General features: G+C 32.9%; 1 protein-coding gene across 1 annotated transcript; it reads left to right on the top strand.

The window, feature by feature from the left end:
* Positions 1 to 2,003: 2,003 nt before the first annotated feature.
* LOC139488148 (tyrosine--tRNA ligase, mitochondrial-like) lies at positions 2,004 to 24,777 on the top strand. Its single transcript, XM_071273564.1, has 13 exons — positions 2,004 to 2,123; positions 5,341 to 5,471; positions 6,447 to 6,594; positions 7,566 to 7,744; positions 8,441 to 8,542; positions 10,388 to 10,502; positions 12,067 to 12,145; positions 13,979 to 14,088; positions 14,851 to 14,949; positions 20,836 to 20,902; positions 21,394 to 21,582; positions 23,563 to 23,688; positions 24,672 to 24,777. The coding sequence occupies exons 1-13, from the start codon at positions 2,019 to 2,021 to the stop codon at positions 24,713 to 24,715; spliced, it is 1,494 nt and encodes a 497-aa protein (XP_071129665.1). The 5' UTR covers positions 2,004 to 2,018; the 3' UTR covers positions 24,716 to 24,777.
* Positions 24,778 to 25,311: the final 534 nt, after the last annotated feature.

Here is a 25,311-nt window from a genome sequence, read left to right as displayed (position 1 = left end):
GCACCTGCATACGGGATATATATCTCCCAATTGATACGATATTCCCGTGCTTGCATTTCCTATCATGATTTTCTTGATAGAGGGTTGCTGCTCACAAGGAAGCTATTAAACCAAGAGTTCCAAATGGTGAAGTTGAAATCATCCCTTCGTAAATTTTACGGACGCCATCACGAGTTGGTTGACCGTTATGGAATAACCGTTTCACAAATGATATCGGATATGTTCCTTACGTCGTAACTACAATCCCCGTCCCTCTCATGAATGTGACCTACCGAATTAGACTATTTACCGGATTTGTTATCACATAAGCAACACGACGGGTGCCACATGTGGAGCAGGATCTGCTTACCCTTCCGGAGCCCCTGAGATCACCCCGAGTATTTGGTGGGGTTCGTGTTGCTTAGTCTTTAGTTTTCTATGTTGTTTCTTCTGTACTATTATATGTCTGTTTGTCTTCTTTCATTTTTAGTCAGTTTATTTTCGATTTATGAGTTTGACTGACCTTTTGGTATCTTTCGTCCCTCTTTTACAGCGTATAGAACCACGGGGCTTAACATAAAACACAGTGGTTAATGCCATAATAGATGTAAATGATCTGACGAGGTGAAAATGTCCTAAATGTCAATATCTTCCTACTTGCTATCGGTACCAAAATTATCAAATTATTTTGTATAAGGAGTTTATTGTCCTCAAAAGACAATTTATGGCTAACTTGCTCGGGGAATGTTGACTTTAGACGGATTTGGCTATCATTTATATCCTTTTTTTGGTCAATCAACTCTTCAAATGTTTCTATCCTAATACATTCCTGGCTTTCAGATATTCGGCATTGAGCGTTTCTGCTGAAGGAAAATCCAAATCCAAATATGTTTTTTGGTGTTAGTTCCAATACAGGAATGATACCGGCTGACATTTGCATCGAACTTGAGATTAATGATACACCAGATACAGTTTATGTCTGCATCATATCTTGACTTTCGCCAATGACGATGAGTGTCGGTTGGAAACAAAACTTTACTACAAAAGAGATTATTAAAGCTTCTCAATTGTAGTAAGCTTTCCATTCCTGTGCCTGGTCTGCATACATTGCAAATATCTCCCAGCAGTTGAAACGATATTCGAGGGCTTGTATTTCCTATCATGATTTCCTTGTTGGAGGGTTGCTGCTGACAAGGAATTTATTGAACCAATAGTTCTAAATAACCTGTTTGTAAATTTTACGGACGACATCACGAGTTTGTTCACCATTATGGAATATCTGTTTCACAGAGGACGACGGATATGTTCCAATTCCAACTACAATTCCGTTTCCTATTTCCCGAATGTGACTTACCAATTAATACTTATCACTGGATTTGTACTGACATGAACAGCATGGCAGGTGCCACATGTGTAGTATTATCTGCTTGCCCTTCGAGAGCACCTATAATCACCCCTAATTTTGGGTGGGGTTTGTATTGCTCACTGACTCTCTTATTTTCTATGTGTATGTTTTGTGTTGTTTGTCTGATGGAATTTACATTTTTACCCATGACGTTGTCGGTTAATGTTTGACTAATGAGTTTGAATGTCCTTTTGGTATCATTCACATCTCGTTTACATAATACAAATACAAAAATTTATAAAGACAAACTGAAATTTACAGAGATATATTCTCTCACTCAATACTAATACTATTAAGGAGACAGGTATTTTATATCAAGAATACATGAAGGTGTTATTCATACTATATTATCAAGAAATTACTATAAACTAAATCCAAAACGTCACAACAGACGTGGGCATAGGGAACGAAAAAAGGGAAATTAACAATAGGGAACGAAAAAAAAGGAAATTAACCGTGAATAGGGAACGAAAAATCGCCCCCCTTTGAAGAAAACTTGTGTTTCTAGTGTAGTCTACTTGTAATTTCAGGTTTCAGGATTAGGTCACTGTCCGGAAATGAGTTTTGCCAATTAGTGAAAATAAATATATCTTATTGTTACATTTTGCGTGTCATCGTAGCCAGTGCCTCATTAATGATATTCCGGAAAAAAGTCCGTAACCGATCCGAATTTTATAAAAAGTGTCATGTCAGCGCCCATGAAGTAATCGAAAGAATATTTGTTATACTTATAAAAAAGGTAAACTTATGAATTAAGCAGATTTGACATCTTTCCTGTTTTGTGCAGATTTCTCTCATGATTTGGTTTGTTCAGACATTTAAAATCTGCAATTGAATGACCCAAAATAGATAATAAAAGAGCATAATTTCATAAAATCCATAGAAAAATTTATCAGATGACAGATTGAACAGTTGAAACACCTTCAAAGTTCAAAAGCTTTATTTATAGACGAAATCAGTATTACGAAATTCAGTTAAGGATCATCTTTAACAAATAGACAAAAATGGCTGTACATGTTTTTGCGCCTCAAAAACTACTTCCTTTTTCATGGATGTGATCTACCAAAAATCAAGGCCGTAGCTAGGGGTATCCGGTCGTTCCGGCCCCAAACCGATCCGGCCCCAAGTCAATCCGGCCCAAAGTCGATCCGGCCCAAGTCGATCCGGCCCACGTCGATCCGGCCCCAAGTCGATCCGGCCCCATAATAAAATAAGAAATAACTATATTGATCTTGGAGGAATTTGTGACATCCCTCACACTGAAGTGCATGCTGTCGAGGTCTAACATGTTGGTCACAAACCACACAAGGAAAAGCCATGGTGATATTAAAATCAATCGCATTCTGTCTTCTCTTTTATAGATAGGATTCGGCAAATCTAACAAAATTTCTCAATTTGAGAAATTTTAAGAACTTAAAAGAAAAGCAAAGTTTGTGTGTATCAGCTTGGGGATCGGCTTGTACCGTTGTGTATGTAACTATTTGTTATTACAGAAGATGAAAGACTTGTTAGGATCACAGTCAATTGAAAGAAAACGCTAATTACTGCTGATTAATGATGATGTCTGAATTGTTTTAATATAATTATACTCAATAATCTTGAAAACTTGTAATAAAAACATAATCAACCTAGTTGTTTTATACTCATCTGAAGAAAATATTTTTTTATTTTTTTTTACCGTACACCTTTAACATTATAATAAAAATCATAAACATTTATGAATTACTTTAATATATATCTTTATTTTTATTCCTTATAAATATTTTTTTTTATTGGGGCCGGATCGACTTTACATTTGGGCCGGATCGACGTGGGACGGATCGACTTGGGCCGGATCGACGTGGGGCCGGATCGACGCGAAAGCGTAGCTAGGCATCTTATTTTAGTGAGGCAAAGTTTTCTATGGCCGGTTCAGTCAAATCGTTTCAGAATCATAATTTGGTCTGCTGATATCCTTATCGCGATGAACATGGAGCATGGCAAGACCGCACAATCTCGCGCCACTCATGCATGCTCTTTTCCAAGTTTTCAGTTGTTTCAGGGCAGTCTGTGTTTCTAAAGGTAGCACATCATCATCAACACAATGATCAATGTCTTCTTCCAATTCCTTCTCCATCAGCAATCTGGTAACAGCATCGGTAGTAACAGTTTTGTTTGCAAAAGGGAAATAAGCTTTCCTGTAAGCACCATCATACAGTCGCAGTTACAAAATATTAAACTCGCTTTTATGCTGACAAAGAGTAGACAAACTAGGGATAGAATGAGATAAGATACGTGTAGATGATTCTATCTATAGAGTAAGTATATATTGGTACAGGAGAATTGGAATGGATTTTTTGACGTTTGTACATGTATTTCCGTAATTTCAAATTATTTCTGGAAATAGTTGGTGGTATTTTAGTTCCAGAATCTATAAATTTAGGGGTTAGGGTTTGGGGTGTCTGATTCCGAAACCCCTAATATAAAGAAATGAAATTCCGTAGTCCCGAATAAGTAAAGACAAAATCCTGTGTTAAAGGTTCTACCATTCCTCAATAATATCAAATTGGAATATGGGATATTCTTTCAATTTTTAAGGTTAAAGAAACATGGATAAAAACAAGTTCGTGAAATGAATACGCAGACAGGACTTCCCCCTTGCGATGCCCAGTACTTGATTTGTCAAAAGTTGGTGAAACGGAGAAATGAATACACAGACAGGACTGCCCCCTTCCGAAGACCAGTACTGTATTTGTCAGTCTACTTATCGTTTTTTGATGCTCTAATGAAGTTATATGCTATACTCAGACTCTGTTAAAAAAATAGTTTACTAGAATTGTTCCTTCTTTACCTTCAGTGTCGCTTTTCCTTTTTCTGCAAGAGCCTGTTTTTAACTCAAGATCCATGATGATTATCGTTACTAGGTTAATGTAATAGAGAAACATCACCCGTTGAGATGCTTAGTTATATCCAGGAGGAATAGTTTAAAACTAATGATGAAAAGTTATAGAAATTAAGGTTGAGACAGAACAACAAATGACTATTATATTTATATATATGTATAAAAAAAAATAATTAGTGTCGAAATTTTAGTGAGGCAATTGCCTAACTTGCCTCAATGGCAGCTACGGCCTTGAAAAATTATGACTACATGTAGTTTATACCAGGTTTGTACTAACATTACCAATATGACAAGTGCCACATGTGGAGCAGGATCTGCTTACCCTTCCAGAGTACCTGAGATCGCCCCCATTTTTTTGTTGGGTTGTTTAGACTAGTGTTCTATGTTGTGTTTTGTGTTGTTTGTCTGATGGAATTTCAATTTTAGCCATGACATTGTCAGTTAATATTTGATTAATGAGTTTGAATGCTCTTTTGGTATCATTCACCTTACTTTTACTTTTACAAAAAAATACAAAATTAAAAAATTGAAAAGACAACTTTACTATGTTTACAGAGATATATTTTCTCATTCAATAATGATAATGTTTGTCTTTTCCTTTTTCAGCCATGGCGTTGTCAATTTATTTTCGATTTATGAGTTTGAAAATTTCAATGTCCCCTCTTTGATAGTTGTCCAGTAGTTTACAGGTGTAAATTCCTGAATCACCTACATGTAGATATAAAAAAAATCAAGTGCATTTTGTATTTCAGAACGATTTTTAATGAGCAAAATCATGTATATAAAAGCAATATTTAAAAGGTTCTTGGGAGTTTTCAGAAAAATGTGGTAATGTTATTGCTGGTTTTGGTTATATTTGACACCCGAGTGTATATCTATTAAAACTTTTTGTCAAAAAGGTTAACTAGCTTGTGATTTTTTTTCAAAAAGGTGCAACATTTTGCAAAACGAAATCAGAATTGAGTAGGTGTATCTTTAAAATGGCATGAATTGAGGCCTCACAAGACATCTAGAAAGTACTTCAATCTATATCATTTTTAAAATGTTAACAATTTATAGTTATGTGATGTTGTAGATGATGAACTCAAGAGTTGTAAGACGTCTTTTACAAAGCAGTATCTGCAGACATTACAGTACAAATCCACCTAGGGACATACTGTCATTACACGAGCGAGGAGTATTCCAATCTGTCTTTCCTGAAGTATAGTGAGTATAAGAGAATGCATATTACATAATAGAAGGAGCATCCAGTCTGTGTTTCCTCAAGTAAAGTCACAAATAAGAAGAGTCATAACACTGCATAAACCATGTTCAGTCAGTCATCACTACAATACATGTGTTACTTTTTGTTTTTAAGGAAGCTGCCCATTTGCATTTAGTCACATAATCAGTATTGTAAAAAACACATTATAACTTTAGTCTTGCTAGTAATACACTTACAATTGCATTGGTATTCTTACAAAAAATGTATGGAAATGGGAAAGATGTCAGTTAACACAGATACATTTGTAAGTTAACAACCCGACCAAAGAGCAGATAACAGCCACCAATGGGTCTTCAACACAATGAGAAAATCCCGCATCGTATGGTGGGAAGAATCTGGCCCTTAAATAAAATTGTGTACTACATGTAGTTCAGTGAAAATAGACCTCATACTAAACTCCAAAACATATAAATGAACTAAAATTTGAATACGGTAACATAAAAGACTAACAAAGGGCAGAGGCTCCTGACTTTGGACAGGCGCAAAAATGTGCCGGATTAAACATGTTTTGTGAGATCTCAACCCTCCCCTAAACCTCTAGCCAATGTAGTGGCAGTTCTGAGGTTAAGACCAGTGCGTTATATTTAGGTTGGAAACGATGAAGAATGATATTTTGAAATTATGAAAGAAAATTTTGTACAGTATGTTTCCTGCACAAGTAAAAAATTGGCTGACTGGAAGTGTTTATAATCAAAATTTATTTCAGATATGACTTCCCAACTTCAGTGAAAAAGAATTAAATCATTGTTGGAAATGGTTTCTAATTGGTTCATGGCATTAGACAACATATTCAGATGTTTGTTTTGTTTTCTACTGTTTTGAAATACAAATAAGTTTTATGCTTCCTTGTCGAAGCATTTTACATGTACATAAGGTAAAGTAAAGTTAAGTGGTATAGTGTAATATTTATTTTTCAGTACATCAGATTTAGTACGTCAATTATCTCAGTCGATAAGTATATATTGTGGATTTGATCCAACAGCTGACAGTCTACATATTGGTAACCTACTGGCCATTGTAGGACTTTTACATTGTCAAAGAGGTGGCCACCAACCATTATGTGTGGTAAGTAAAATATTTATTTATTATTTGTCTCTGAGTTTCACCATTAAATCTCAATATGCATGGGAGCATAGTTACTAGGTTAATCTGCTGATAAAGTCTGATGCCTTTTGTGTTGAAGTACTCTTGTAACTGTAGAATCTAACATCGTTTCTGTATTCTTTTTGAACTGTTTGGAACTAATTATATTAACTATTTTCAAAAGTTTCTGAATTTATGGTTTAACCATTAAAGACAGACTTTTTTCTGATTGGTAAGACACCTCAAGTATGCCTAAAACCCATATTTGTCAAACAGGATATTATGTTACCCTAAATTTATATATTCCAATGACTTAGACAGTGATTTCTTGTCACAGAATGTTTTAAATGTCAAGTTTAGACTCGACTGGTGTATAGTGAGCGTCTGACTCTTGGCCATCAAAACAGCTGAAAATCCTATCACAAATAAGCATGTTATAGTATAGAATCAGGACTGCACATCTCTTAGTTTTCTTAAAATGTGATTTGCAGATACTAGTATATAACACTTTTGTTGTAACAATGAAATAATGTTTTGAAAATTTTTGACTTATTGCATTGGTATGTCTGACTCATGGGTGAGTTACACATAGATGAAATAATGTGCTAAAATCACCAGTGCTGAAAATCTCAGTGGAAGATTTTTTGGCTTTAGGTTGAAAAAAAAGTCATCACAGAATTTTTTTTTTTTTTGTTCTCAAAAAGTCTTATTTGAACAAGCTGTTTTGTTCGATATCCATATAGTGGTTAAATATATTAAATATTTTCCTATTTATAAATCTAATTTAGATGTAATAGATTGAATTAAATTCAAACTACCTTAATTTATAACTCTATTTTATTTATCAGAAATAAGCTTGCTAGTCTATATTGTTTCACTAAGTCTAATACTAGAAGCAAAGTTATTTATGTCCAAAATAGTGAAAAAGCTAGCCTGAAAAATTACTATTTTAGGTAGGTGGAGCCACTGCATTGATAGGGGATCCAAGTGGGAAAACAACAGACAGACAACCTATGTCAACTTTTGACATAGAAAACAATACAGTAGCTTTGACAAACCAGTTAAATCATATATTTGCCAATCATGAAGAATACATTTGGAAACATCAACATAAAAAACTAAAACCTGTGAAGTAAGTTGCTACAATTCAGATTCTTATAACATATGTCATGGGTTGATGTTTTAGTTTATTTCTGAATAAAGTGTATCATTAATACTCCCTTCCTACCATATATAATATCTGTTCAACAGGGGCAAAATCAACATCTAATGTCTATAAGTTTTACTCTTGTACATGTATCTGCCACCAATTTGGTTGTCAACAGAGAAAAATTTACAAATATACCACTGGGAGAGGTACAGAAATGTAGTATAAAACTTAGCTAAAATCTTTTTGGAAACAGTAAATAAAAAATATAAAAGAAATATTTCATGTTCCAATGACATATATTTACAATGTACTCATTGTGTAGAAAATATTTACAATGTACTAATTATGAAAGAAAATATTTACAATGTGCTAATTGTGAAGAAAATATTTACAATGTACTAATTGTGTAGAAAATATTCACTTGAGCATCTAGTAGTATAACACATCTGCAATTTTTTAAATATTTTTTAAATTTTCTTAATGAAATGCATATCAGCATTACAAGTCGGTTTTGAACAGACAATCCATACAACCTCTGTTACTTTTTATTTGCATATAACTTTCATTATTTGACTTTTGGATGGTCTTTTAAGTGTCTGATTTTAATACTGCTTGGTAAAATTGAACAATACATGTTCAAGAAAATAATAACAAACTAACAAACTATTAATTTTTCAGAGTTATAAACAATGCTGAATGGTACAAGAACGAGAATGTTTTAGATTTCTTATCAAGGGTTGGTCGTTCATTTAGAATGTCTGATATGCTGAGTAGAGAAAGGTGAGGGTTAAAATAGAATGGAATTTTGAGCTAGTTGGCCTACTAAAATTTTCTCCTTCAATTATGAGGGTCAAAAAAGCCACAAAATCCACTTTCTCTTATCTAACTATAGTTGAAATTGATAATTCCCAACTTAATGAAAAATGAATGAAAAGTAAATATGCTTTAATAGCACTAAGTAATACTAAAATAGAATAACATACTATGAAACGCCACAGCTGTCTTATGTGGAACTCTGATATTACATTATGTTGTTTTATTATTACTTGATGATAGTTTGTTTGTCTTAACATAATATGGTTTTACATAATTACGTAATGATGTTTTGATATAACTCAATATGGAATAGTTTTAGTTTAATTAGTTTTAGTTTAGTTTAATCATATTTATTAATAGTGGATTGGGAAGCAAGTTATGCAACTTATATTAATCCCTTTCCACTTTGCGAGTGTGAGTGCTGCCTTGTAGTGGCATTAGCCTGCTCTTTTTCAAAATCTAAAAGGGTGTCTTTAACGTGCAAGAGATATGGCTCCTCTTAACATGGGTCAGCCATTTATCGTCCCCTTCTGACGGACTATCATTGTTTCCTCAAGACCATACTCGCAAATGGTGTCAAGGGAGAGCCGAAAATTCAGTCCCTGAAATTTTCATCCCAGACGGGAATCGAACCAGGAACCTTTGTGTTTGTAGTTCTATGCACTAACCACTACACCATGGCTAATATGGAATAGTCATTACATAATGATATTTCGATATTACATGATATGGTTTCGTATTGACTTGATATAGTTTTGTCATTACTTAATATGGTTCTATCATTGCTCGATGTAGTTTCACCATTATTTAATGTGGTTATGTCATTAGGGAATGTGGTTTTAACATTTCTTGATATGTATATGACATAACGTTATGCAGTGGTTTCATCACATGATGTTGTTTTGTTATTTCGTAATGATGATTTATAAATTCTTTATATGGCTTCAACATTGCGTAATGATGTTTAAAAATTTGACGATTTTACACTATGATGTGTTTGTTTCAGTATTTGATGTGGTCATGTCATTCTTTGATGTGGTTATCCCATTACTTCTACGAGGTAAAACAATGTGACCATTTTGGAAAAAATATTTTCTTTTTTTAGACCGATTTCCATACATGTATGTCGTTTGTGTAATGCGGTTTGGATGAGTACAGCTATCCATTAAGTTAAAGTTCAAATTAAAGTTCAAGTTGTTGTCCATAGTCATTTGGTATGAAAAAGGGGAACTACAGACAAAATTAAGAAAAAAGTACTAAAATATTTACAGTAATCCGGACATAAGGGGAATATCCTAAAACCACTTGCCGGTTTTTCCTCAGTTCTCAAATGGAAGTCAGTATTATAATAAGTCCGTAAATGATTCCTAGGAGCACTGCTTTATCTTGATTTTTAAGAATAACTCCTTCACTAGTATTATAACAAGTCATGGCAAAATAGTTTAATTCGGTATAATTCAATGCAAAAAAGAAATTTTATATATAAAAAAAAAAGTGGTATGATTGCCAATGCGACAACTCTCAACCACATACCAAATGAGGTTGAAGTTAACATATATGTGTGACTGTATGGTCTTTAAGCATGAGCAAAACTCATACCACATAATAAGCTTAAAAAGGTCTCGAAATGAAAATATAAAAACCATTCAAACTAGAAACCTAGCGATCTAAATAATGAAGACGTTGACGATATTACCGACGACGGCATATAGGTTTGTTGTATCTCACTGTCGCTGCATTAATGTGGCAGAAGACTTAAGAAGTGAGGGAGGAATGCATTTTACAGAGTTTACTTATTTTATGTTTTAGTGTGAAAAGTAGGTTGAGAAGTGAGGAAGGGATGAATTTTACAGAGTTTACCTACCAGATGTTTCAGTCATATGATTGGCTCCAGCTTTACCAAAGATATAATTGTATAGTACAGGTATATAGATAAATAGAAAAAAAATTATATTATATTTTATGGTGCAACCACTTAGTGATAGGGGCAATAAAGTTTTACCTTTGTCTGTCATTCTTTCATTACACAACAAACAGTTATACAGACTTTTGATCTAAACACAATCACTTATTGAGCCAAAGTTTAGTATGTGAGTCTACTATGATGACATACAGATCAAGTTTATAGATTTTGGCCTTTGAAAATTTGAAAATAACAGATATAGACTTTTTTGCAAGGTGGGCCATACATGTTGTTCCAACACATCTTGTTTAAAACTATGCCTCCTTTAACGCATCAATGGAAATATAACGGAATTTGATGAGACTGTCATCAAAGTGAGAGGGTTAGCGCTATAAAACCAGGTTTAATCCACCATTTTCTACATTTGAAAATGCCTGTACCAAGTCAGGAATATGACAGTTCTTGTCCATTCGTTTTTGATGCGTTTTGTTATTTGATTTTGCCATGTGATTATGGACTTTCCAAATTGATTTTCCTCTAAGTTCAGTATTTTTGTGATTTTACTTTTTATAGTAAGAACGTATAAAAAAAAAAATCACAAAAATAATGAACTCCAAGGAAAATTCAAAACAGAAAGTCCCTAATCAAATGCTTAAACAATTCAAACGAATGGATAACAACTGTCATATTCCTGACTCGGTACAGGCATTTTCTTATGTAGAAAATGGTGGATTGAACCTGGTTTTATAGCTAGCTAAACCTCTCACTTGTATGACAGTTGCATAAAAAAAAGTAAAATAAAAGTTTGTGAGCTCACAAATTTATTCTTTTTGCCCTTTCCTCATACCATATGTTAAGATGGCTTTTGTAACTATGGAATCCTCTAGAGGAAGTACACCACTAATTCATGGTCCCATTGCTTTCTATGTTAAATTCCTCCATTTCAAGCAGGCACACCTCTTTCATTTTAAGTTCAAATAAAGTGTCAATCATTGCATGTCAAAGCAACACTTTATGGTATCCTGTACTGAAAAATTCAACATACCTTTAATGGCATATAAGAAAGAACTGGTTCCTGGAACTTCGGAGGTACCAAAACAGGTACTTCAGATACGACAAACAGACAAAATGTACCCTCTTTTTAAAATTTGGTGCAGTTTTTTTAATATTCAAAATTTTAAGTCCAAAAGTGTTCTACAATGATCACCAGTCCTTTAGCTTTCATTTGATGCCAAAAATACCAAATATCCTATATATTTTAAAAGTTACACTCATGCGTAGGAACTATTTTGTGTTAAATATGTACTACTTTCTAGTATGTGCTTTCTGGCCGGGCCCCAATTAGTGGTGTTACACCTAGAACATCTGGATGAAAAATAAGATAGATGCACAATGACTATAAGGGCTGGACATTTTATAAGTTTATATTTCGATTGGAAGGTACGGACAACAGATTAGAAATGCGATTATTATACTCTCTCCAAATTACTAAGTAGGGGTTATATTTTACAAGATATTTATGTTTGGAACTTTGGAATATGCTCTAATTCAATTCTTCTCATTAACTCTATATAATTCATTACAGATTGGTGGGAATGATCAGCTAGGCAATATGGTCAGTGGATATGAACTTATACAGAAATGTCTTGGAAAAAGAGTCTTTGGTATGTCTTAGTATAATTGATGATTGTTAATTGCTTAATGTCTAGTTGCAAATGTTTCATCCATATTCAGGATGATGCATGTCTTAGTAGAACATATTCTCATTACAGAGTGAATACAATATTTATACTGCTAATCATTAGCTCGTCTTGCATATTTTAAAAGTTATCTATTAAATATAAATAGTACCATAACACTAACAATCATCAAAACATCTACTGGGTACCGGTAATATGATTTCTGTAACTAGGTTTCAGTATGCAGAATTTGATCCTTGTCATAGACCTATCATTCTTTATAAACAGGAGATGTGGTATGATTGCCAATGAGAAAGCTATCTATCAAAGTTCAAATAAAGTTGATGAAAGCAATAATAGGCAACCATATGGTCTTCATCAATAAGAAAAAAACATACAATATAGTCTGCTAGTAAAGGCCCCGACATGAAAAACATTAAATAATTCAATTGAGAAAACTAACAGCCTAATTTATAACAAAACTATTTATGAAATACAAAATGATTGACATGAACCTACAACAACCACTGATCTAAAGGCTCCTAACTTGGGACAGGCACAAAGAATGTGGCAGGTTAAAATTGATCTTGTAGTACGCCCTGTAAGCATTATGAATTTTTATCTTGATATTATGAATTTAGCACTTGATGGGCATATGACAGTTATCAGTTTGAACTAGTGTTGTCAACAATTAACCGTTTGAACGACCGAATACTGAATACCAAAAAACGCTAACCGGTTAACCGGACATTTTTTAAAAATTTGATAGATTTGATATAAATTTGTATTGAAATCATTAAATAATTAGGTTTTCTTTAAAAATTGTCGTCATGTTAATTAATTTGACAGATCAATTGTCCAGTATATTGATTGATATTGTTAATCCAAAAATTTAAATTTCATTAGAACTTGTCTCTCAGCTGGGGGCAAGATCTTAAGGAAACATAATTAGTATACATGTTTTTTTAACAGTAAATTTAAATCAGTAATACGATTAAATTTTACGACTTACTTCATTATAATATTGTGTAGACTTACATCTGAATGTGCAATCTCCATTGTGCAAGGCTTTGTCGTATGTAAACCGAAATGCTAACTCAAATTGTGAAATGCAAACCAATGTGAATGTTTAATGTTATCAATATTGACTTGATAGTACAAGTAAAAAGCCTCGGCATAATCATTTCAAATTGAAACACCCCACATCATTTTGGGAGAAAACAAGAGAAAATGAAAGAATCATGGGTTTCAGATATATATTAAATTCTACGAGAACAAGAATTTTTTTTAATTTTTCAATCTGAAGTGAGTACAAACGCCATAGTTGATACGGTGCGGTGTATTTGATTATTAAAAGTCAAACTTTGCCGGGAATCTTCACAGACAAGCCTTACAATACTAAAGGACAAACTTCAATTCATCGTATTATAAAAAACGTAAATGTATAACTTGTATGGAAGGTTGTCACATTGACACTCCTACCACATCTTCTTATATCTATGTGTAGGGTACTATAGATAAGGCCTTCAACAATCAACTTAAACTACCAGTTAACCGGTTAATCGGTCGAACAATTATCCGAGTAACTGGTTAGGTAAAAGTGTACAATTTGACAACACTAGTTTGAACATGCTAATAATTTGAGAGAGGAATTTGAAAGAACTATGAGGAAAAGAAAACAACCAGACAAAATAATAGGACAATATAAGATAATGCATGGAATTAAAATATTTGAAGCACCTGAAATAACCAAAGGAGTTCTTCATATAGGTCACTGAATCAAAAAGAAAACATATTTAATTTCTTTTTACATTCTAGGACTGACTGTTCCCCTTGTGACATCAACTTCAGGAGACAAACTTGGAAAAACAGCTGGCAATGCAGTATGGTTGGATTATAATAAAACATACCCCTTTGACTTATATCAGGTATAAAATGTTACCTATGTACACATTTACCCCTTCGACTTATATCAGGTATGACATGTTACCTGTGTACACATTTACCCCTTTGACTTATATCAGGTATGAAATGTTACTTATGTACACATTTACCCCTTTGACTTATATCAGGTATGAAATGTTACCTATGTACACATTTACCCCTTTGACTTATATCAGGTATGAAATGTTACCTATGTACACATTTACCCCTTTGACTTATATCAGGTATGACATGTTACCTGTGTACACATCTTTACATAAGATAGTATCTTTCAACTTATATCAAGTTCTGTAATGTTCAGAGTGTATTTATCTTTTAAAAGAAAATAAAATTCTAATAAATGTGTATCTTTATTGTTTATGTTTAACCATCTAGAGCTACATGTGTTTATGTTTGACAACTTGCATGACTGTTGATTAATGTGTAAGAAATTTTAAACAAGTGACTACTACAAAATGCTGATGTTGTTAATAGAGGTATTCATTGTTTAATGTTAACATCTTTAAAAAAGGATTAAAAATAATGCAGTTCTGTTGTTGGCATACACATATATATGTAAATGAAACTTCTTCATAAGTAACGATTAAATGCTGTTTTTGTTTTTTTTGTGAATCACTCTTGCAGATACTGCCTCCTAATGGAGGATGTTATTTGTGTCACTCACAAAGATTTGTTCAAAAATCACAATTCACACTTTTCCTCTATTGCCCCAAGAAGAAAGAATATAGATAAACTTTATTTTTTAGTATTTTGTCAACTTAAAAGATACAGATGTAGAAAATTACCTGAAGTTATTTACATTTCTAAGTGATGAAGAAATCAGAGAAATTATGAGAGCACATAAGGTATGGTACATACATTTTTATTGGCACTGAATTTAATATTTTAAGCTGTTAAAAATTATATATGATTCATTCCGAATAAGTTTATTCTGAAGTAAAAGTTCATCAAGGTCTTGACCAGTGACAGAATTTATAAAATTGACCTGTAATGTAGTTTAGTCATCAAAGATTTTCTATAAAAAAGAATTATTGGATTGTTTTCTCTTTTATTTGGACTCTCAATAAATCAAATTTATTCGGTAATAACTGTCCTTTCCTGGATTTAGATATTTTGGTTTTAAACGGGAAACTCCACACTAAAATTTACGACAAAAGGGACGATTTTTCATTCCCTATTGTTAATTTTCCATTTTTAATGATGATGTTCCTTTGGCACCATCTTGCGGTGTTTATATTTCACAGCTCGTTCATTATGTCCGTGTCTGTTGTGACGTTTTTGATTTTAACGAACGCAATCTATGTATTACTGGTAAATTATTAAGCCAGGGATATCGTTACCATAAATACCTTAAAACCTTTACTAAATTTTTCCATAGATATAAAGATTTGGTTTTGAAGTTTGGTTGTACCTGTAGAAAACTTATTTCAAACGGGATAGCACATCCTCATTTTTAAGGAAATGTTGTTAATCGTGCCCGGAAATATAGAAATGATCCATGTAAACTTATCGCTCCTTTAAATAAACTTATTCTAAAAGGTTACCAATTCAACACTGTAGTAAGATCATTGAATATTGTTTTTATTGGTATAAGTATTGATTTTGTTATCAGTAAATTAAAAGCTAACTAAATATTATTAATATGTTATATACATATACACATTCATGGATCTACAATCTGTCGATACCTGTTACTTGGCATTGCACAAGGTCATGTTTTTCTCTGGCTGTTTATGACGTCTTTACACTAAATCCATTGGATGTTGGATGTGTACGGATTGATAGTTTAGTCTAAGATGCATGATTTTTTTATTAGTTGTTAGTGGCTTTGAACTAGCTGTCAGATAACTGCGAGTACTCTCAGATTTGTTCCTAGTGTCTTTTTGTTGTCGGGATGTACAAGTACCTGGCCAGGTCCACTTGTATTTTTGTCCATTTGATGAGTTAAGCCTTTTTCAACTGATTTTTATAGTTCGTTCTTATGTTGTACTGTTATACCACTGTCCCAGGTTAGGGGAGGGTTGGGATCCCGCTAACATGTTTAACCCCACCACATTATTTAAGTATGTGCCTGTCCCAAGTCAGGAGCCAGTAATTCAGTGGTTGTCGTTTGTTTATGTGTTACATATTTGTTTTTCGTTCATTTTTTTATATAAATAAGGCCGTTAGTTTTCTTGTTTGAATTGTTTTACATTATCTCATCGGGGCCTTTTATAGCTGACTATGCGGTATTGGCTTTGCTCATTGTTGAAGGCTGTACGGTGACCTATAGTTGTTAATGTTTGTGTCATTTTGGTCTCTTGTGGACAGTTGTCTCATTGGCAATCATACCACATCTTCTTTTTTATAGATTATGCTTATCACCACTAAAATTGCACTATAAGGGTTTAAGATTTTAATGGTCGTTTGTTTATGTGTTACATATTTGTTTTTCGTTCATTTTTTTATATAAATAAGGCCGTTAGTTTTCTTGTTTGAATTGTTTTACATTGTCTTATCAGGGCCTTTTATAGCTGACTATGCGGTATTGGCTTTGCTCATTGTTGAAGGCTGTACGGTGACCTATAGTTGTTAATGTTTGTGTCATTTTGGTCTCTTGTGGACAGTTGTCTCATTGGCAATCATACCACATCTTCTTTTTAGCTCACCTGGCCCAAAGGGCCAAGTGAGCTTTTCCCATCACTTGGCGTCCGTCGTCCGTCGTCGTCCGGCGTCGTTAACTTTTACAAAAATCTTCTCCTCTGAAACTACTGGGCCAAATTACACCAAACTTGGCCAAAATCATCATTGGGGTATCTAGTTTAAAAAATGTGTCTGGTGACCCGGCCAACCATCCAAGATGGCCGCCATGGCTAAAAATAGAACATAGGGGTAAAATGCAGTTTTTGGCTTATAACTCAAAAACCAAAGCATTTAGAGCAAATCTGACAGGGGTAAACTTGTGTAACAGGTCAAGATCTATCTGCCCTGAAATTTTCAGATAAATCGGATAACCTGTTGTTGGGTTGCTGCCCCTGAATTAGTAATTTTAAGGAAATTTTGCTGTTTTTGGTTATTATCTTGAATAGTATTGTTATAAATGGGTATTGATAATAATCTCAAAGAAACAACACATTTTATATTTCTAAATTTTATTGGGATCAATATCTGAAAACCTGAAAAATAATGGTCTTAGATGATTTTCATACACTAAGACAACTTTGGCAATCTCAATTTGGGGAGATCAAATTGCATATGTTTATAATAAGTACCAATTTTATCAGATAACATAACATTTAACATAACGTCTATCAACTTATCAAGTTGACATAGCGGTAAAATTCAACTGTCAGTGAACAGGCACTTCGATCACGATTTTCACGGGTCTACATTAAATTCACACTTTCAGGGGATAATGGGTTTATAAAACATGTTTGTCGTTACCTATTCATTCAGTCTCAGTGTTATTTGACACATCTTTTGGGTAGCTTTCCCTTAAATTCCATCGTGGCGAGTGCTTGTTTACGTATATTGGAAGTTGCCATTCCAACGAATGGTCACTTCCGGGTAACGGTACTTCTTTATAAAGTTATAATAATACATAAAAGTATTATTAAGATATGATTAAATTACTTGCTGGCCTTCCTTTTACTGTGTAGGATATTTAATAATAGGAAATAATTACGTTAAGTACGTTTTTGAGTAGCGCCGTTAAGGAACTATTTTGTGATTTCAATGACGTCATATAGTAACGTAGGTGATAAGGCTACGAGTATGGAATTTTAAGGTTTATATTTATTATGTCACTTATTTATTGGAATTAAAGGCAAACTTTCGCGATTTTATGTATTTATAACGACATTTTGGGACATGAGCCAGAGTTTTCCTTGGTATTTCAAAGTTATAGTAGATTTTCAGTTCTGTGAGTCGCGGATGTATTTCACCGTCAAGTATAAATACGCCGTCGCACTAGCACTTTGGCATATCGTATCTGGCTATCAAGCAGAGCAGTACAATAAACCAAACAAACCCTTAAAGTCAAGCAAGCTATTTAGGTACAGGATGCATTTCGATATACAGCTATTTCACCTTAAGCTATGCGATAGCATTTCAAGCCTTTATTTATCTTTTTACATCTTTTGGAATATTTAACTAAAAGCTCACATAAGGACGTCTAGGAACCAAATATCGCTTTTATAAATATTCCCGCTTAAGCAGGTCTTCAACAGGAAGTGGCTTCATATTAAGACAAGATGAGGAACCAGTTCAATGTTTACAATTTCTCATAGCAGTTTTTGGCAAATTACACAAATTATTAAAGATGTAAAGATACGATGTCCCACCACGTTGACAACTTTCTTATATCGTAGTTTAATGAAATACGTATATTTCATTCTCTCATTATTGTATTGATAGGATAAAGTCTTGTAAATCTGTATTTATAAGTTATATCTGGGGTTCGGAAGGCCAGCATCTTACTATTACAATTTATGGTTATACTATGTTATTGCTGATATTTGCATGCGTTATTTATTGAGATATACATGCCTACTGGACAAGAATAAAAGTCACTCTTTTACGCTGGATTCTTCATTTATATATGATTATGCTGGAGTCAACAAACTACACTCAAAACAAGACAAAGTAACGGAACACTATCAATAAGCAATCATACGGAATTAAAAGTACACTCGACCCCTACTCGCCCGCCTGTAACAGTATTATAGATAGAGATAAACTGTAAACAGCAATAATGTTCAACAAAGTAATATTTACAAATAAGTCAACATGACCGAAATGGTCAGTTGACCCCTTTAGGAGTTATTGCCCTTTATAGTAAATTTTTAACCATTTTTCGTAAATCTTAGTAATCTTTTACAAAAATCTTGTCCTCTGAAACTACTTGGCCAAATCAATCCAAACTTGGCCACAACCATCTTTGGGGTATGTAGTTTGAAAAATGTGTCCAGTGACCCAGCCATCCAATCAAGATGGCCGCCATGGCTAAAAATAGAACCTTGGGTAAAATGCAGTTTTTGGCTTATAACTCAAAAACCAAAGCATTTAGAGTAAATCTGACATGAGGTAAATTTGTTTATCAGGTCTAGATCTACCTGCCCTGAAATTTTCAGATGAATTGGACAACCCGGTTTTGGGTTGCTGCCCCAGAATAAGTAATTTTAATGAAATTTTGCTGTTTTTGGTTATTATCTTGAATATTATTATAGATAGAGATAAACTGTAAACAGCAATAATGTTCAGCAAAAAAAGATTTACAAATAAGTCAACATGACCGAAATGGTCAGTTGACCCCTTTAGGAGTTATTGCCCTTAATAGTAAATTTTTAACCATTTTTCGTAAATCTTAGTAATCTTTTACATCTTCTCCTCTGAAACTACTTGGCCAAATTACACCAAACTTGGCCAAAATCATCATTGGGGTATCTTGTTTGAAAAATGTGTCCAGTGACCCGGCCAACCATCCAAGATGGCCGCCATGGCTAAAAATAGAACATAGGGGTAAAATGCAGTTTTGGGCTTATAACTCAAAAACCAAAGCATTTAGAGCAAATCTGACAAGGGGTAAAATTGTGTAACAGGTCAAGATCTATCTGCCCTGAAATTTTCAGATAAATCGGATAACCTGTTGTTGGGTTGCTGCCCCTGAATTAGTAATTTTAAGGAAATTTTGCTGTTTTTGGTTATTATCTTGAATATTGTTATAGATAGAGATAACTTGTAAACAGCAATAATGTTCAGCTAAGTAAGATCTAGAAATAAGTCAACATGACCAAAATCGTCAGTTGACCCCTTAAGGAGTTGTTGCCCATTTTATTCAATTTTTAACAATTTTCACTAATTTGGTAAATTTTTGTAAATTTTTACCAAATATTTTTCACTGTATCTAAAGGTCCAAGTTTATTATAGATAGAGAAAATTCTAAGTACCAAGAATGTTCAGTAAAGTAAGATCTACAAACACATCACTATCAGCAAAACACAATTTTGTCATGAATCCATCTGTGTCCTTTGTTTAATATGCAGTCTGCCAATTGATATTTTATCGTATGTTTTTCTTTGTTGTGATGTTATGCTATTGTTTCAGAATAAGGGAGAAGGTTTGGATCCATTAAAACGTTTAATCCCGCTGCAAATGTTTGCACCTGTCCTAAGTCAGGAATCTGATGTACAGTAGTTGTCGTTTGTTTATGTAATATATACGTGTTTCTCGTTTCTTGTTTTGTTAATATAGATTAGACCGTTGGTTTTCCCGTTTGAATGGTTTTACACTAGTAATTTTGGGGCCCTTTATAGCTTGTTGTTCGGTGTGAGCTAAGGCTCCGTGTTGAAGGCCGTACTTTAACCTATAATGGTTTACTTTTTAAATTGTTATTTGTATGGAGAGTTGTCTCATTGGCACTCACACCACATCTTCCTATATCTACATAGACCAAGGTGAGCGACACAGGCTCTTTAGAGCCTCTAGTTTATAGATTATGCTTATCACCACTAAAATTGCACTATAAGGGTTTAAGATTTTAATGGATAAGAAAATATCCATTACATTGCAATAAATCAAAGATTGCCCCTTGCAAAATTCCCTTGACCTTTTACTGTTAGCATGCTGTATTGTGTTGTACTTTTCAAATTCATCATTCTTCATTTTCCTATTTACCTAAAACTTATAGGAGGGACATCATTAGTGAGCACCTGTTTGTTTTGTATATAAAGTTTCATATTTTATTATTTCAGACTAATGAACACCAGAGGATTCCTCACAGAAAATTAGCCGACCAAGTCACGCTTCTAGTTCATGGAGGTAATATTTCCTTTAAAACATGTTAACATTACTATCAGTTGATCAAATATATTTGTCACAGGGAATGCATTTATATGCAAAAGTAGGAACATGTTGATTTTAGAAGTATTTATATACTGAAATAAAAAGAAACTCCTATTCTTGATATAGCAACAACTTATGATTACAAGAATAATACAATGTAGAAATAATGCAATATAAAGCAATATTTTTATTGTATAAACATTGAATTAGGCTTAATCAACTTCATGAATTTTTACTGCCACTGGATTTCAGAAAAAAATCTTCTTTTCTCTTGTTCTCTGAGACACTGTCTAGAAAAACCTACCAGCAATTGAACACAAAACAATGAAAAGCAAACTTGGGCATTACTGAAGTAACATACTTCTGCTAATCACTAGAGATCGCTAATTTTAGTGATATCTAAGAAAATAATCAGTAATTTGTTCTTTAAGAAACTAGTTTATGTTTTCTTTGCAATTACTCTGTAGAAACTGGTTTAAAAGAAGCCAAGCGATGGACAGAAGCCTTGTTTGATAAGAGTGGAAGTTCTTTGAGTACTTTGTCTGCTAAAGAGATGAAGTCATTATTCAGTAATGTGCCCTGTACTAAAATGATACCAGAGGCAGGGATCACTTTACTGGAGGCATGTATGAGATGTCAATGTTTTTCAAGAGAAGGTAAGTTCTTTATAGAAAAGTCACATTGTTCAAATTTAGTTCTAAATATTGACCTCGATATATCTTTGGTCTTTGTGTTGTTGGATTTGTCTCTTTTATATATACCCCTCATCTTGTAAACATGTATTCAATAACTCTCTATCGCTTTCAAATGACAAATTCTAAATAATATGCCTTTTGAAACTGGAGTTGAAGAGTTGAAACAAAGTGATTAACAAATCAACAAAATTGAAAATACTTGATATATGATTTCAGCTTTTAAATCAAATGTTTCAAAAGGTATGATTGATATTTGGTTTACACATCTGGAATAAGCATAAGTGACATGATCAAATTATATTTTACATTACTCTCTTTAATTTTAAATTTTTAGGGGTATATAATTTAGTTTCTGTTACCTGACAGACTCGTTTTACACTCCAAACTCAATTTTCTTTTCATTCCTAATTATAACCAAAAATCAAAATCGTACCTGCATTAGACATTTGAACCTGAAATAAATAATTGCTGTTACAACTTTCATCTTTAAAAGTCCACACTTCCTGAAAGACTTTAATGACAAATTGTGTTCTAGTTTTTATGTGCCACCTACAATAGTAGAGGGGCATTATGTTTTTTGTTGTGTGGTCCTATTCGTCCATTTGTTCATTAGATCGTTCCCTCGTTCGTCCGTCCATTTGTTTTTTCCGTTTATTTGTTTGTCCTTCCGTCCGTCCCGCTTCATGTTAGAGATTTTGGTCAAGGTAGTTTTTGATGAAGTTGAAGTCCAATCAACTTGAAACTTAGTACACATGATCCCTATGAAATGTTCTTTCTAATTTTAATGCCAAATTAGAGTTTTTACCCCAATTGCATGGTCCATTGAACATAGAAAATGATAGTGCAAGTGGGGCATCCATGTACTATGGACACATTCTTGTTTGTGTATAATTCTTAATAAAGGTGACAAATAAATATACAGATGATTGTCAACAATAGAAATACATTATTAAAGACAAAGGTCAAAGGGTTTTATTACATTTTGATTATATTAATCTTTTTTTTTTTCAATGCATGTTTTTTTTAATTGAAAATTAATTAAAGGGGCGCTAGCTACAAGATAAATGAAAAACCTAATAATTATTATTATTTGGCTCAATCAGTAATGAAATACAAACAGTGAAATAATAATTCCTTTTTAGTAGCCAATAAGGTTCAATTTTGTCAAAATAAGCAAAAACAAATTGATTATGACTTATTCACTTGCAAGTGAATAATTCGACCTCGTTCAATCCGTATTCATGTGAACTTTAATTTAAACTCTTAGCTTGAGATGGATAACACGTGAATTGTATATGTAAAGTTATTTAAAGGAAGAGAATGTCAACATTTAAAGTGAAAGAAAGGTAAATCATTTGATTGACTGATTCGATCCACAAATAAACATTCTAATACAGCATGTACAGGTAAAAACGATGATAAACATTTATTTTTTATCTGTAATATGAAATTAAATAGGCCTAGAATAATTCAACAGCACGTGGTTGCTTAATCTATTCATATCTATATTTATGTTTACATCGCTTATATGGTCATCGGATGACTATAGAGGTCAACTCAATAAATAATTAGATGGCGTCTAGACTCAAATACACAAGAAACGAAGCTATGTATTTTCATGCCTGTGCCTTGTTTATTGTTTTATTTAGACTTTTATAAGTTTGGATAAATGTTTTACATTGTTATAAATCAAATATGAGAATTTGATTAGAATCGGTGAACATGAATTTGACAGCTAGTGCCCCTTTAAGGTATCTGATCAGTCAACACTACCATTCTCAGGTTTGAAACTGTAAACACAACTTATTTTAATCTTTATGCAACTTTTTCCTCAATGGTTATCACTAGGTAATAATTTGCATAAATTTGTATTAAAACATGATAGAAACATGATAGAAATATTTATAATCATAAATCAGAAGATTTAAATTATTTTTCTAGTTGATGCCAATAGAATTATAACAGATGGAGGTGTATATGTTAACCATGGACGTGTCTCTAATCCTGACACAGTACTTTTACCAGGGACTCATATCCTAGCCAATAATATCACTTTGTTGAGGATAGGTAGGTTGAAAATGAAATTAATATGGAAGGTTATTACATTGGTTTTAATAAATACTTTGATTGCCCATTACATCAAACCCTGTTTATTACACATGTGAAAAATATTTAAATTCTTGGAAATGTTATTGTAGAAAGACTTTTAACAGCAAAAATCAGAGTATAATGTATGTGTACATGTAAAATTAGGAAATTGGGAATATGTCACAGAGACAACAACTCAACCAAAAAACAGAAAACAGCCAAAGGACCCCAGTGGGTCTTCAACACAGTGAGAAAATCCCGCACCCAGAGGTGTGCTTCAGCTTGTCCTAAACAAAAATGTGTTCTAGTTAAGTGTTAATTGACGTCAGCCTAAACTCTGAAATATATAAATGAACTAAGATCAAAAATCAAGACTAACAAAGGCCAGAGACTACTTACTTGGGACAGGCAAAACAATGCTGCTGGGTTAAAATGTCTTTTGAGATCTCAACCCTCCTGGTATACCTCTAGCCAATGTAGGAAAGACAAACACACAGCAATATGCACAGTAAAACAAATTCAAAAGAAGTCCGAGTATGTGTATATTTGGTAATCACTATCAGCAGGTAAATATAATAATAGCATATGTTGGAGTTTTCTTGCAAAAAAGACACATCCATATATCAAATGGTAAAAAGATAATACATAGCAAATAATTACAGTTGAAAAAAATGTCAAGAACTTCACTGAACAAGGCACACAGAAAAAACCCAAAACAAAGGCAGACACATGATACTGCCACCAAAGCTTGGAGTGTGTCAGGTGCTCTGGAAGGGTTGAAACAACCTGCTTTACAAAGAAAACATTTTGTATTGGCCAATGGTCAGTTTATACTATTTCCAAATGATGAAGTGAGGTTAACACCATAGGTACATGATAAGATCGTGTCATAATGTCACCACTTTGATGACAAAAAGTCAAATTGTTTTTATGAAGTATTTATTTTTCAATTTTATTTACAGGTAAAAAGAATCATTACATTATAGAATGGCTGTTTCCAAGTTGACAAAGGACCAAGATGAAGATATGAACAAAATGTTTATTTATATTAAATGATTTTATTGACAATTATCCTGTTTTATTCATCATGCATCATCAGATATAACATTAACTTTTTGGGCCAACTTATCCACATTTTTAATATGCCTTTGAAGATATAAAAATAAGGAGATGTGGTATGATTGCCAATGGGACAACTATTCACAAAAGTTCAAATGAAGTCAATGTAAGCAATTATAGGCAACTGTAGGGCCTTCAACAATGAGAAAAATTACAAATATATTTTCCTCTGTTCTTTTTATATTCAGTAAATAAAGGTAGATGTGACTAAATGCATACTATAAACAAACATGCATACAATATTTTTGAAAGTAAGACCTTTTACTTTTAAATCTATTCATATAGATGCTTTACAACATTCAGCAAAACGATAAATGGCATTAAAGACAACTTACTAATATACTTTTTTTTTTTAACTTTCTCACACTTCTACTTTGGCTAAAAATAGAACAAAGTGGTTGAATCCAAATAATTATCTAGTCAACATATACTGTTTAAAATCCATCAAACTTATTAATTTATTGTTCTTTATTGGTTATTTCT

This window comes from Mytilus edulis, chromosome 9 (genome assembly GCF_963676685.1).
Source record: "Mytilus edulis chromosome 9, xbMytEdul2.2, whole genome shotgun sequence".
Taxonomy (NCBI): Eukaryota; Metazoa; Mollusca; class Bivalvia; order Mytilida; family Mytilidae; genus Mytilus; species Mytilus edulis.
The sequence above is the reverse complement of the archived record's forward strand: the minus strand, read 5'-3'. Positions and strand labels throughout refer to the sequence as shown.